The 14976-nt window shown below is 41.2% G+C and overlaps 1 protein-coding gene across 6 annotated transcripts in view; it reads right to left on the bottom strand.

The window, feature by feature from the left end:
• cgn (cingulin) overlaps positions 1-14976 on the bottom strand; it is a 138725-nt gene that overhangs the window by 53761 nt on the left and 69988 nt on the right. For 5 of the 6 annotated variants that reach the window (XM_062965276.1, XM_062965279.1, XM_062965278.1 and 2 more), the window contains 4 exons: positions 7880-7972; positions 7614-7756; positions 4553-4706; positions 1999-2211 (listed from right to left, as the gene is read on the bottom strand). In XM_062965276.1, the coding sequence (XP_062821346.1) occupies positions 1999-2211; positions 4553-4706; positions 7614-7756; positions 7880-7972 (603 nt within the window). The remainder of the gene's footprint in view (positions 1-1998; positions 2212-4552; positions 4707-7613; positions 7757-7879; positions 7973-14976) is intronic. The other variant, XM_062965281.1, reaches the window with a different exon arrangement.

Here is a 14976-nt window from a genome sequence, read left to right as displayed (position 1 = left end):
AAGTCACCAAACTTATTTTAAATTGACTCAAAAATAAGCATTTGAGTCTCCCTGCAGTTGAAAGCCACACCCAAATACCACTTCTCAACATAGTCGTCATTCAAATCTAGGCACTTATCATAGCGATGAATGAGCTTGGCAACTCCTTCCCCACAAAACTCTGCCGCTTGCGTCCTCAACCAGCCAGTTCACCCCTTCCTGCAGCTGCGCATCGTCGCCAAAATGCTGCGTTGAGGACGCAAGAAGCAGAGATTTGTAACCATTCTGCGAAGCCTTTGCTGCTGAAAGCTTGCAAAGTATCCTTTTATTCTTGAGACCGCCCCTTTTCCTGCGGATGAAATGCCTTTTTACAGAAGAGAAAAGAGCTCAGATGTGCTTGTGTGGTCAAGCCAGGCCAGCTCAGACAAGCCATTATAAGTACTGATCTCTTGCCTTTGAAACTGGTGCTGAGCTTAGATAGGGAAAGACCTGCTCTTTCTAATATAGCAACTCAGCACTGGGGCAGAGAATATCTCAGGATTTCTCTGCCATTGGAAGAAGCGCCAACTACTTCGTCTCCAAGCTAGCCGTGAGCTTAGATAGGGAAAGATCTGCTCTTTCTAATATAGCAGCTCAGGGCTAGGGTAGAGAGCATCTCAGGATCTCTTCGCCTTTGGAGGAAGTTAGCCCAGCAACTAAGGGGAAAAGCAAGAAAGAAACATCTGCATGATTTTATAAGTTGACTGTTTATATTTGTAACCTTAACTATGTGTGCCAAGTCTGTCAAGGACTTTGAGAAAATAAAAATCTTGTTTGATGTCCAACTTGAAGTGGCCCTGGTTACTGGGTGTAAAGAAGTATGAATTTTAGTTTACAGATGTCATGTTTAACTGCGTTTTAAAAGTCATGGTTAACTGTGTTTTAAAAGAGTCAGTATTTCAGTTACTCTGCTCTCATGAGTGGCTGCCATGGAGAAGGGGGCAGAGCCAATTGCGTTTAGCTGAAGAGGAAGCAGAATTTGGAGGGAAACTCAGTCTGTGGTCAGAGAACCACAGGGAAGGTTGATTTTAGAGTAGTATGTTCCTGAGGAGGTGCAGAGAAGGCTGACCCTCAGTGAAGGGATCAGGGTGGCTCAAATGTTTGATTTTGAGTCAATTTTAAAATAAGTTTGGTGACTTATTTTAAGTAGTCTGTGCCCTGATAAGGTACAGGGAAGTTTGATTCTCAGTCGAGGTGATCAGGGAGACTCAAGAGTTTATTTGAGTCATTTTAAAAATAAGTTTGGTGACTTATTTTAAGGTAACCTGTTTCCAGATAAGGAACAGATAGGCTGTGATTGTAATTCACAGGGTGACTGCAGGTTAAAGCAGAAGAGAGAAAAAAGTGGCATTTTGAAGTTTTAATCATCTCAATATAGCATTGCAACTGTTAATCTAAGTGTCTGAAGAAGTTATTGTAACCATTAAGTTTGTGCCTGAATAAACGTGTTATTGTTCTTTTTAACATCTCAGTCTCTGTCATACATATTTTATCATCTAAGAAAAAGGAAGAAAAATCAAAATTTGAAAGTCTCCTCTCTAAGTAGCTAGTGGCTACGTATTCCTATAGTGGTGGCAAGAATTGATGATCCCCTTGACATCTGGTGGCCGCATTATAAACATCTTTACCTCTGGTGGCAGACTAAATAAACATCTTTAATAACTGGTGGCAGCGGATATAGTTATATATATAATATAATATAATATAATAAAAATCCTTCTCCACAATTGGTGGCAGAGATGGGATTCAAAAGGATTCCCCCCTGCCTGAGATCGTTACACTGGGACTCCTGAGCTTCGAAGTAAGGCCCCGCAGTTCACCCGGGCAAAGAAAGCAGCACATCATAGTTTACCAAAGGTGCCCGGGTGTGACGGCATAGCACGTGATTCGAGTAAATATGGTAAATGATGGAGAAGAGTCCTCAGCGAACTCCACGCTTGCTTTCCTCCCTTCGGGGGACTGGAGAGCGATCCTGCTCACCTGCGAGACGTCCTCCATGTTGCGCCGCAGCTGCTCCATGTCTTCTTGGTACTGCTGCCGGACCCGATCCAGCTCCCGGTCGTGGCTGGCCACCTCCTCCTTCAGGGCCCCTTTGAGCGCCGTCAGCTCCCGTTCTCGCTGCCGCAGCTGCTCCTCCAGCTTCTGCTTCGCCCCGAGGGTCTCCTCCAGCGCCTCCTGGGTCTCCAGCAGCTCCTGGGAAGGAGAAAGCGAGGCGCAGATAATTTTATCTCTTCCTCTCCGAATGGTGCCCCCAAAGGCTTTCGACAAACTCAGGGAACATCGCAAACGCAGCTCAATGTCAATCGAGCGAAAGGCTAAGGTCCTCAGGGTGGGGAAAAAACGAGACTTCGGACATATGTGGCTGGGCCTCAGCTGAAACCAAAGGAAGGATGACGAGGTTCTGCTGGGCGGCCCAAGGAAGAGGTCGACTTGATACATCAAAATTTATGCACATCTCCTTGTACATAGGAAAGCGGCTGACAACAGGATGGTCGGTCACAAATTCTGTTAAATCTGGGGTTTCAAATGTACAGCCCTTTAGAACAAGGTGGCAAACGGAGAGGGGACATTTTTGTCAAAAATATTAAAAATTAACTGCCGTATATACTCGAGTATAAGCCGACCCGAGTATAAGCCAAGGCACCTAATTTACCACAACTTATTGACCCAAGTATAAGCCGAGGGTGGGAAATGGAGCAGCTACTGGTAAATTTCAAAATAAAAATAAATACCAATAAAAATACATTAATCTAGACATCAGTAGGTTAAATAATATATATACAGTAGTCTCACTTATCCAACACTCGCTTATCCAAGCTTCTGGATTATCCAAGCCATTTTTGTAGTCAATGTTTTCAATATATCGTGATATTTTGGTGCTAAATTCGTAAATACAGTAATTACAACATAACATTACTGCCTATTGAACTACTTTTTCTGTCAAATTTGTTGTATAACATGATGTTTTGGTGCTTAATTTGTAAAATCATAACCTAATTTGATGTTTAATAGGCTTTTCCTTAATCCCTCCTTATAATCCAAGATATTCACTTATCCAAGCTTCTGCTGGCCTGTTTAGCTTGGATAAGTGACTCTACTGTATTTGGGTCAGCTTATACTCGAGAATATAGTAAAGGTAAAGGTTTTCCCCTGATGTTAAGTCCAGTCGTGACCGACTCTGGGGGTTGGTGCTCATCTCCATTTCTAAGCCGAAGAGCCAGCGTTGTCTGTAGACACCTCCAAGTTCATGTGGCCAGCATGACTGCATGGAGCGCCGCTACCTTCCCGCCAGAGCGGTACCTATTGATCTACTCACATTGGCATGTTTTCAAACTGCTAGGTTGGCAGAAGCTGGAGCTAACAGCGGGCGCTCACTCCGCTCCCAGGATTTGAACCTGCAACCTTTCAGTCTGCAAGTTCAGCAGCTCAGTGCTTTAACACACTTCGCCACTGGAAGTAAAAATACATTAATCTAGGCATCAGTAGGTTAAATAATATATATACAGTAGAGTCTCACTTATCCAACATTCTGGATTATCCAATGCATTTTTGTAGTCAATGTTTTCAATATATCACGATATTTTGGTGCTAAATTCATAAATACAGTAATTACTACATAGCATTAATGTGTAATGAACTACTTTTTCTGTCAAATTTGTTGTATAACATGATGTTTTGGTGCTTCATTTGTAAAATCATAACCTAATTTGATGTTTAATAGGCTTTTTCTTAATCTCTCCTTATTATCCAACGTATTTGCTTATCCAACGTTTTGTCGGCCCGTTTATGTTGGATAAGTGAGACTGTACTGTATATATCTATGTCTGTGGCCCTCTGTGATGTCACTGGATTGACTGTGGCTAGGGCAAGTGTCCCTCCATTTTGTTACTGGAAAAGAAAGGTCACATGGGTATCAGAGAAGGGAGGAAAGAAGGAAAGAAAGAGAAAAAGAAAGGAAAGAAAACAAAGGAGAAGGAAGGAAAGGAGGAGAGAAGGAAAGAAAAAGAAGGAAAAGAAAGAAGAGCGAAAGAAAGGGGAAAAGGTATGAGGGAGGGGAGGAAATAAATAAGGAAATAAAGAAGGAAAGAAAAAGGGAACAAAGGAAGAGAGGAAAGGGAGAAAAAGTAGGAAAGAGAAAGTGTAGATAGACATAAAAGGGGGAAAGTACAGTAGAGTCTCACTTATCCAACATAAACGGGCCAGCAGAACGTTGGATAAGCGAATATCTTGGATAATAAGGAGGGACTAAGGAGAAGCCTATTAAACATCAAATTAGGTTATGATTTTACAAATTAAGCACCAAAACATGTTAGACAACAAATTTGACAGAAAAAGTAGTTCAATATGCAGTAATGCTATGTAGTAATTACTGTATTTACAAATTTAGCACCAAAATATCACGATGTATTGAAAACATTGACTACAAAAATGGCTTGGATAATCCAGAATGATGGATAAGCGAATGTTGGATAAGTGAGACTGTACTGTATATGGCTTTAGACTCAGAGGCATCTCAGTCTCCTGTGGATCTCACTTTCAGCACCTCGTCTCTGTCCGGAGCGCCTCCTCCTCCTCCTCCGCTTGTCTCCCGGAAGCGGTCGAGGGCCTCCTGCATCTCCGTCATCTGTTCTTCCAAGTCGGACACCTTGGCCTCCGTTTCTTCCTTGGCTGCTTTCGCCTCCCTCAGCCTGCAGAATTAAAAGAACGGTTTTGCGATGCCAGCGGGAAGGAGCAGAAACTGCAGAAGTTAATTCCAGCACCAACATCCTTTGATGGGCCTTGCTAATCCCAAAGACAGGGAACGAACTACGGCAAACCCTGGGAATCTGTAGCGTGTCATGATCTCCAATCTTTGACATCTCCGGTCGGCTGACAAAGAACAGATGCCAGCCATAAAACCTCAATTACTCTCTGGTATGTGAGAGCCCCTACATAAATGGGCTAAAGAGAAGGTTCTGGTATTCTGTACAAATTGTTGGGTTCTCTTCTCCCAGTTGTGCTGTGGGTAAGTCTTCCACCAGAAAAAGCGCCAAGACACACGCTGGTAGATTCCAACAGGTTTTGTTGTACAGAATACCAGAACCTTCTCTTTAGCCCATTTATATAGGGGCTCTCACATACCAAAGGGTGTAAAGAAGTGTGAATTTTTTAGTTTACAGATGCCATGTTTAACTGTGTTTTTAAAAGGGTTAATATTTCAGTTACTCTGCTCTCATGAGTTGGTTGCCATGGAGAAGGGGGCAGAGCCAACTGGGTTAGCTGAAGAGAGCAGAATTTGGAGGAAAACTCAGTCAGTCAGTCTGTAATTGGGGGAATTACAGGGAAGATTTATCCTGGTTGAAGGGATCAAGGGAGACTCAATTGGTCATTTTGAGTCAGTCAGTCAGTCAGTCAGTCAGTCGGTGGTCAGCGAACCACAGGGAAATCTGGGCTTTGTTGAAGCTCAGGGAAGGCTGATCCTAAGTTAGGGGATCAGGGATAAAATAAGTTTGGTGACTTATTTTAAGGTAGTCTGTAATCGGATGAATTACAGGGAAGACTAATTCTCAGTTGGAGAAACAGGGTGGCTCAAAGGTTGGATTTGAGTCAGTTTAAAATAAGTTTAGTGTTCCTTACTAGGAACAGATATTCTGTGATTGAAGTGGAATTCAAAAGTTTGGAACACCTCAACATAGCTTTTGCAACCATTATCTAAGTGCCTTTAAAGAAGTTATTATAACCATCAAGCTTGTGCCTAAATAAATGTTATTGTTCCTTCAAACATGTTGGTCTCTGTCATATATACGCACATTAAGAATAAAGAAGAAGAAAAATAAAAGTCTCCTCTCTAAGTAGCTAGTGACTACGTATTCCTGGGGTCCCCAAACTAAGGCCCGGGGGCCGGATGTGGCCCTCCGAGGTCATTTACCTGGCCCCCGCCTTCAGTTTTATAATATAATATATTGTATATACTGTACATATAATATTGATAATAATATTATAATATAATACAATATAACACTAATAATAATACCATATAATAATATTAATTATATATTCTATATTACATATGATATTACTAATAATATTACAGTATAGTGGTATATTTCAATACAGTAATATATAATGCTAATATTGTGCTATGCTAATAATATAATATATTGTATGTACATACAATTTGTAAGCCACTCTGAGTCCCCTTTGGGGTGAGAAGGGTGTGATACAAATGTAGTAAATAAATGCAGCAAAAATAAACAAATAAATAAATAAATTTTAGACTTAGGCTCACCCAAAATCTGAAATGACTTGAAGGCACACAACAACAACAACAACCCTAATTAACTTGACTATCTCATTGGCCAGAAGCAGGACCACAATTCCCATTGTAATCCTGATAAATGTATGTTGGTTAAAATTGTTTTTATTTTTAAATATTGTATTGTTCTTTCGTTGTTGTTGTTGTTGTTCTTGCACTACAAATAAGACATATGCAGTGTGCATCGGAATTAGTTTGTATTTTTTTCAAATGATAATCCGGCCCCTCAACACTCTGAAGGATTGTGGACCGGCCCTCGGCTTAAAAAGTTTGAGGACCCCTGACGTATTTCAATAGTGGTGGCAAAAGTTGATAATCCCCTTAACATCTGGTGGCTGCATTATAAACATTTTTACCTCTGATGGCAGCGTAAATAAACATCTTTAATAAGTGGTGGCAACAGATATAAAATATATATAATAATTAATTAATAAAAAAAACAACCTCCACCTCCACATCTTTACAATTGGTGGCAGCGGTGGGATTGAGTTCTTTACAGAGGGTAATTGAGGTTTTATGGTTGGCATCTGTTCTTTGTCAGCTGACCAGAGATGTCAAAGACTGGAGATCATGACATAGGGTTCGGTTCCAGAACAAAATAGGCGACTCAAGCAAGGCCTGCAGAAAGCATAAGGATCTTATTTATTTATTTACAGCATTTATATTCCGCCCTTCTCACCCCGAAGGGGACTCAGGGCAGATCACATTACACATACAGTAGAGTCTTACTAATCCAAGCTAAACGGGCCGGCAGAAGCTTGGATAAGTGAATATCTTGGATTATAAGGACTGATCAAGGAAAAGCCTATTAAACATCAAATTAGGTTATGATTTTACAAATGAAGCACCAAAACACCAGGTTACACAACAAATTAGACAGAAAAGGTAGTTCATTACACAGTAATGCTATGTAGTAATTACTGTATTTATGAATTTAGCACCAAAATATCACGATATATTGAAAACATTGACTACAAAAATGGCTTGGATTATCCAGAGGCTTGGATAAGCGAAGCTTGGATTAGTGAAACTCTACTGTATAGGCAAACATTCAATGCCTTTTAACATAGAACAAAGACAAACAAACATAGGCTCCGAGGGGGCCTCGAACTCATGACCTCCTGGTCAGAGTGATTCATTGCAGTTAATTGCAGCTGGCTTGCTCACCCGCCTGCACCACAGCCCGGGATCTTACTCAAGATTGTGTCATGTTCCAATATTTTTAATGACATGAGCTATCATTTTCTTTTTAAATATCATGGCAAGATAGATGTAAACGTAAATAGAAGAAGGTCCATACTCTTTCCAGCTGCTCTGGAGCTCCTGGCTCTTCTTCTCAAGGGCCTCCCGCAGCCGGCGGCACTCTTCCTCCAGCTCTTCCAAGCGCCGCTCCAGGCCGGGAGGAGCCCCCTTTCGCTGGTTCTCCTGGGAAAGCTCCAGCCTCTAAGGAACCCCAAGGAGAACAAAAAGGAAACAAGGAGAAAGTAAATACATCAGATACATCTCTATCTATATACATCAGTGATTTCTCAAGTTGCTCCTGACACAAATATATATTAAACTTGCCTCAGTCTGCTTGTCCAGTTTTCGCTGCAGATCTTCGACTTTCTGCTTCCACTCATTTGCCTGGGATGTGCTTGGCGCTGCTGACGGGACCGCCTGCCATCAACCCCCGCATGCAAACAAACACAAACATGCAAAAGTACATCAGGTGCAACGAGCATCACCATTGGGCCTGCTGTCTGGGAAGGAAAGCCCTCCTGTCTGATGCGAGTCCACCAATGAAAACTTCCCAATGTCCCCTGGTTTTTAAAATCAACAACAATGGGCTCTTAATAAGGTCCTGTTCTGCTGATTCTCATAGTCTAAAGCAGCGGTCCCCAAACTAAGGCCCGGGGGCCGGATGCGGCCCTCTGAGGTCATTTACCTGGCCCCCGCCCTCAGTTTTATAATATAATATATTGTATATACATATAATATTGATAATAATATTATAATGTAATACAATATAACACTAATAATACCATATAATAATATTAATTATATATTCTATATTACATATAATATTACTAATAATATTACAGTATAGTGGTATAGTTCAATAAAGTAATATATAATGCTAATATTGTGCTATGCTAATAATATAATATATTGTATGTACATATAATTTGTAAGCCACTCTGAGTCCCCTTTGGGGTGAGAAGGGTGTGATACAAATGTAGTAAATAAATGCAGTAAATAAATAATAAATAAATTTTAGACTTAGGCTCACTCAAAGTCTGAAATGACTTGAAAGCACACAACAACAACAACAACAACAACAACCCTAATTAACTTGACTATCTCATTGGCCAGAAGCAGGGCCATACTTCCCATTGAAATCCCGATAAATGTATGTTGGTTAAAATTGTTTTTATTTTTAAATATTGTATTGTTCTTTCATTGTTCTTGTTGTTGTTTTTGCACTACAAATAAGACATATGCAGTGTGCATCAGAATTTGTTTGTATTTTTTTTCAAATGATAATCCGGCCCCTCAACAGTCTGAAGGATTGTGGACTGGCCCTCGGCTTAAAAAGTTTGAGGACCCCTGGTCTAAAGCAGTGATGGCCAATCTATGACACGTGTGTCAGCACTGACACACCTAGCCATTTTTGCTGACACGCTGCCGCATGCAGATTGATTGGATGACTATGTCTTTTGTGGCCAAATTTGGTGTGATTTGGTCCAGTGGTTTTGTTGTTTATGGGAATTATGCATATATATACACACACATTCTATTATTATTCTATTATTATTGTAGTATATTATTATATTATTATTATATTATTCACTAGTTGTGCCCGGCCACGCGTTGCTGTGGCGAAGTATGATGGTATGGGAAATAAAGTATTGAGGAATTGGTGGTAGTTAAGGTAAAGAGTAAAGGTTTTACCTTACATTAAGTCCATTATAAATGGGTTATATAGCTGTGTGGAAGGGCCTTGAGTCTACACTGCCATATAATCCAGTTAAAATCTGATAATCTGTATTTTATAGGCAGTGGGGAAGAGGCCTAAGTGAGGCCTAACTCTGCCTGTCCCCTGGGCTGACTGGGTTGCTAGGAGACCAAGTGGGAGGAGCTTAGCCTTCTAACTGGCAGCAATGGGATAAAAACAATTATTCCTCTCCCTCTAATTAGGACTTTATTTTTCTTTTCTTTTTGTTGTATGGTGTTTTGTTGCATGGATGAGGGGTTGTGCTGCCAAGTTTAATGTTTCTGGGATGTGTAGTTTTGTTGTTTTGTCCTAGGCCGTAATTTCATTACCCTTATATATATACAGATTATTCATGACTACACTGAAACTACAACAGAGAGAAATCAGCGTGGAAACTGCAAGAGGTACCATAGATTGTTGTACATGGAAATAATGGTAATAATAATAATAATAATAATAATAATAATAATAATAATAATCGTAATAATAATAAAACTATATACCGCCCTATCTCCCGGATGGGACTCAGGGCGGTTTCCAATCATAAAAACAACACAAACATTACATAGCAACATAACACATGATTAAGCAAAGTAAAATAATACAATTATAGCAATAAATAACACTTACATGACCTGATCAAGGGTATGTAAGTGGTAGTAAATAGTTTTTGATTTATTGAACACAGTTATATATTACAATTATATATTTTTGTTATTTAATCTATATATATTGTGAAATTATGATTTTTTTCTCAAAGTGACACACCATCCAAGTTATGCTAGGTTTTTTGTTGAATTTTGACACACCAAGCGCAAAAGGTTGCCCATCATTGGTCTAAATTGTGTTCTCGAAGACTTTCATGGCCTGACTCACTGAGTTGGTGTTATGTTTTCGGGCTGTCTGGCCATGTTCCAGCCATTGAAATCCACAAGGATGAGGACAATTTCAACAGAAAGAAAAAAAAACACGAAAAGGAACAAAATCTGGTATTTAAAAAGCCCTCTAAAATCAGGACACTAAATAAAGACCAAAAAGGAACCCCTGTGGTGAAGTGCGTTAAAGCGCTGAGCTGCCGAACATGCAGACCGAAAGGTCCCAGGTTCAAATCCCGGGAGCAGAATGAGCACCCGCTGTTAGCTCCAGCTCCTGCCAACCTAGCAGTTCGAAAACATGCAAATGTGAGTAGATCAATAGGTACCGCTCCGGCGGGAAGGTAATTTTAACTCCGGTCTTGGATTCCTCAAGCCCCGCACGTTGAATAGGTTGGGTGAACCCTGCCCTGCCGCACTCCAATCTTGAACCAGTCTGTTGTTCCGTGGTCTGTTCTTACTGTGGCTACTTGGTCTTTATAAAGCGTAAATGTGATTAACTGGAACATTTACGCTGGCCTCCAACTGACAAGAGTTCTTCCCTCACCCTGGACTTCCCACAGATATAAACATTCCTTGCTTAGTTTTTCCATACCTCACAACCTCTGAGGATGCCTGCCATAGATGTGGGTGAAACGTCAGGAGGGAATGCTTCTGGAACATGGCCACACAGCCCAAAAGACATACAACAACCCCATATTATATCTATATACAGTAGAGTCTCACTAATCCAAGCTTCACTTATCCAAGCATCTGGATTATCCAAGCCATTTTTGTAGTCTATGTTTTCAATACATCATGATATTTTGGTGCTAAATTTGTAAATACAATAATTGCAACATAACATTACTGCACATTGAACTACTTTTTCTTTCAAATTTGTTGTATAATATGATGTTTTGGTGCTTAATTTGTAAAATCATAACCTAATTTGAGGTTTAATAGGCTTTTCCTTAATGCCTCCTTATTATCCAAGATATTCGCTTATCCAAGCTTCTGCCGGCCTGTTTAGCTTGGATAAGTGAGACTCTACTGTATATAAAAGGGTAATGAAATTTCAGCCTAGGACAAAACAACAAAACCACACATCCCAGAAACACTAAACTTGGTAGCACAACCCCTCATCTGTGCCTCTACGTTCATACAACAAAAAGAAAAGAAAAATAAAGTCCTAATTAGAGGGAGAGGAATAATTCCTTTCATCCAATTGCTGCCAGTTAGAAGGCTAAGCTCCTCCCACTTGGTCTCCTAGCAACCCACTCAGCCCAGGGGACAGGCAGAGTTAGGCCTCACTTAGGCCTCTTCCACAGATTATCTAATTGGCACTAGATTATATGGCAGGGTAGACTCAAGGCCCTTCCACACAGTTATATAACCCATTTATAATCTTATATTATCTGCTTTGAACTGGATTATCTTGACTCCACACTGCCATATAATCCACTTCAGTGTGCATTTTATCCAGCTGTGTAGAAGGGGCCTCATAGAAGGGGGCTTAATGTCTGTGGAAAACCTTTACCCTTGACCTTAACTACCACCAATTACTCAATACTTTATTTTCTATACCACCATACTTTGCCACAGCAACGCGTGGCCGGGCACAGCTAGTTGTTATATAATATTATTATGTTTATAGATCTGTGGAAGGTCCAGGGTGGGAGAAAGAACTCTTGTCTGTTGGAAACAAGTCAAATAGTCTTTCCGTTTCTGAAAACTTAAGAGAAGGGAGCTTGGCTGTGGCCCAGCAGGATCTCTGAGAGCAAATGTCCTTTCTGTGCTCAGAGAATTTCTTCAAGCCTAGGATGGTTGCCTCCATTGCAGCTCCCAACATCCCGCTCCAGGGGCCCATACTGGTATGAAATATAGAAGAAAGGAGTGATGCAAAGTGATGGAGGATTGGGTTGCTGTATGTCTTTCGGGCTGTGTGGCCATGTTCCAGAAGTATTCTCTCCTGACGTTTCGCCCACATCTGTAGAGAAGCTTTGTGTTAAACAGAGATTATTGATATGATTTTATTTATTTGTTTGTTAAGGGAAAAGGGAGTTATATATTAGCAAGGAAAAGCCTAACATGGAAACTAGCTGGAAGCAGCATTTGGTAGGTTGCCATGGTAACACAGCTTCCCTTGGGAGAAAAGGGGCGTGGCTAAGATGACATCCTCTGCCCTCTGCCCTCAGAGTGTTGGTTCCCATTCACTGTTTTGATTTTAGAGTTTTTTAATACTGGTAGCCAGATTTTGTTCATTTTCATGGTTTCCTCCTTTCTGTTGAAGTTGTCCACATGCTTGTGGATTTCAATGGCTTCTCTGTGTAGTCTGACATGATAGTTGTTGGAATGGTCCAGCATTTCTGTGTTCTCAAATAATATCCTGTGTCCAGGCTGGTTCGGCAAATGCTCTGCTATGGCTGATTTCTCTGGTTGAATTAGTCTGCAGTGCCTTTCATGTTCTTTGACTCGTGTTTGGGCAATGCTGCTGCGTTTGGTGGTCCCTCTGTAGACTTGTCCACAGCTGCATGGTATCCGGTAGACTCCTGCAGAGGAGAGAGGATCCCTCTTGTCCTTCGCTGACCGTAGCATTTGTTGGATTTTCTTTGTGGGTCTGTAGATAGTTTGTAGGTTGTGCTTCTTCATCAGTTTGCCTATGCGGTCAGTGGTTCCCTTGATGTCTGGTAAGAACACCTTTCCTCTGGGTGGATCTTGGTCTTGACTCTCATGTTCTTGGCCTTGCAGCTCTTCTGATGTCTGTGGTGGAGTATCCATTGGCCTGGAGAGCCCAGTTTAGGTGGTTTAGTTCACCTTGGAGGAGGTGAGGTTCACAGATTCTGTGAACCTCACAGAATCCATGCAGTCATGATGGAGGATTTCTGTTCCAATCCCTCGCTTGTTCTTCTTTCCTGCTATTTCCGAAGGTCCCTCTTAGTCTCCCTGCAACCCGGCTCCAGGGGATCATCCCTCCCGAGCGAGCGTCTCTTCGGTCCCTCTGGACTTGGAAGCGGAGCCTGCGTCAGTGTCCCTCTCCCGCCTGGAGCCTCGGACGTCCTCTCTGCTTGCCCTCCAGCCGCCGCCGGCCTCTGCCATGTGCCACTTGCAATGCAGCACCCTGTCATCTCCCTGGGAAAACTCAGATGCAGTTGGAGGAGGAATGGAAAGCAGAGGAGGAGAATATGGGCCCAGAACCTTGCACTTAAAAACAGCAGGAGGGGGCCAAGAACCGGAATAAACAGCCTCTTTTGAAAAATATATAATAATAATAATAATAATAATAATAATAATAATAATCCAAAAAATACATCACACAGTCCTAGACACTTGGGAAGTGTTCGACTTGTGATTTTGTGATATGAAATCCAGCATGTCTATCTTGTTTGCTGTGTCATACAATAAAATAATAATAATCGCAGTGATGTTGACCAGCTATATCTGCCTAGATGATCAGGGAGCAGAGGACTCTTACAAGTAAAACAAGCAGTCAAAGAAGAAGAACATGCCCTGGCAGAATATGTAAAACATAGTGAAGGACCTGCTTGGATTGAAGTAAAAAATCAGAAACTCCTCAAAGCACAGCAGACAAAAAAACCAGTACAAGAAACCCGCACTACAAACTAGAGCTGACAGCTGGCACAACAAAACATTGCATGGAAAGTTTCTTGACAAAATTGAAGGAAAAGCTGATAAGGAGAAGACCTGGCTCTGGCTCACAAATGGGACCCTGAAGAAGGAGACGGAAGGCCTGATCCTTGCAGCCCAGGAGCAAGACATCAGGACAAAGGCAATATTGGAAAATGAGCACACAAAGATACTGTGGGACTTCCGAATCCAGACTGACAAAGTTCTGGAACACAACACACCAGACATCACAGTTGTGGAAAAGAAAAAGGTTTGGATCATTGATGTCGCCATCCCAGGTGACAGTCGCATTGACAAAAAACAACAGGAAAAACTCAGCCGCTCTCAGGACCTCAAGACTGAACTGCAAAGACTCTGGCAGAAACCAGTGCAGGTGGTCCCGGTGGTGATGGGTACACTGGGTGCCGTGCCAAAAGATCTCAGCCGGCATTTGGAAACAATAGACATTGACAAAATCACGATCTGCCATCTGCAAAAGGCCACCCTACTGGGATCTGCACGCATCATCCGAAAATACATCACACAGTCCTAGACACTTGGGAAGCGTTCGACTTGTGATTTTGTGATATGAAATCCAGCATATCTATCTAGTTTGCTGTGTCATAATAAAATAATAATAATAATAATAATAATAATAATAATAATAATAATAATTTTATTTATATCCCTCCTCCATCTCCCCCGAAGGGGACTCGGGGCAGCTTACAGCAAAATGAGATACAAAACAATGATAAAATAAAATATGAAACATCAAAGAATAATAAAAACCAATAATAATATATACACAGCAGCCGAAAAAAACACAACGCGGTATTAAAACATCGAATTAAAAACAATGAGGTTGCAATAGCGGATAAGCAAGGTGCACATTATGATTTACAAATTTTAAATAGATAAAGTGCAATAGATTCATTTAAGATCACACTGGGTGATCTACATATATATATATATATACACACACACACACACACACACACACATATATATATATGAGGAGCCCCGGTGGTGAAGTGTGTTAAAGCAATGAGCTGCTGAACTTGCAGACCAAAAGATCCCAGGTTGAAATCCCGGGAGCGGAATGAGCGCCCACTGTTAGCTCCACCTCCTGCCAACCTAGCAGTTCGAAAACATGCCAATGTGAGTAGATCAATAGGTACCGCTCTGGTGGGAAGGTAACGGCACTCCAT

Source organism: Anolis carolinensis, unplaced genomic scaffold, assembly GCF_035594765.1.
Source record: "Anolis carolinensis isolate JA03-04 unplaced genomic scaffold, rAnoCar3.1.pri scaffold_14, whole genome shotgun sequence".
NCBI classification, from domain to species: domain Eukaryota; kingdom Metazoa; phylum Chordata; class Lepidosauria; order Squamata; family Dactyloidae; genus Anolis; species Anolis carolinensis.
This window is presented reverse-complemented; position numbering and strand designations above follow the sequence as displayed.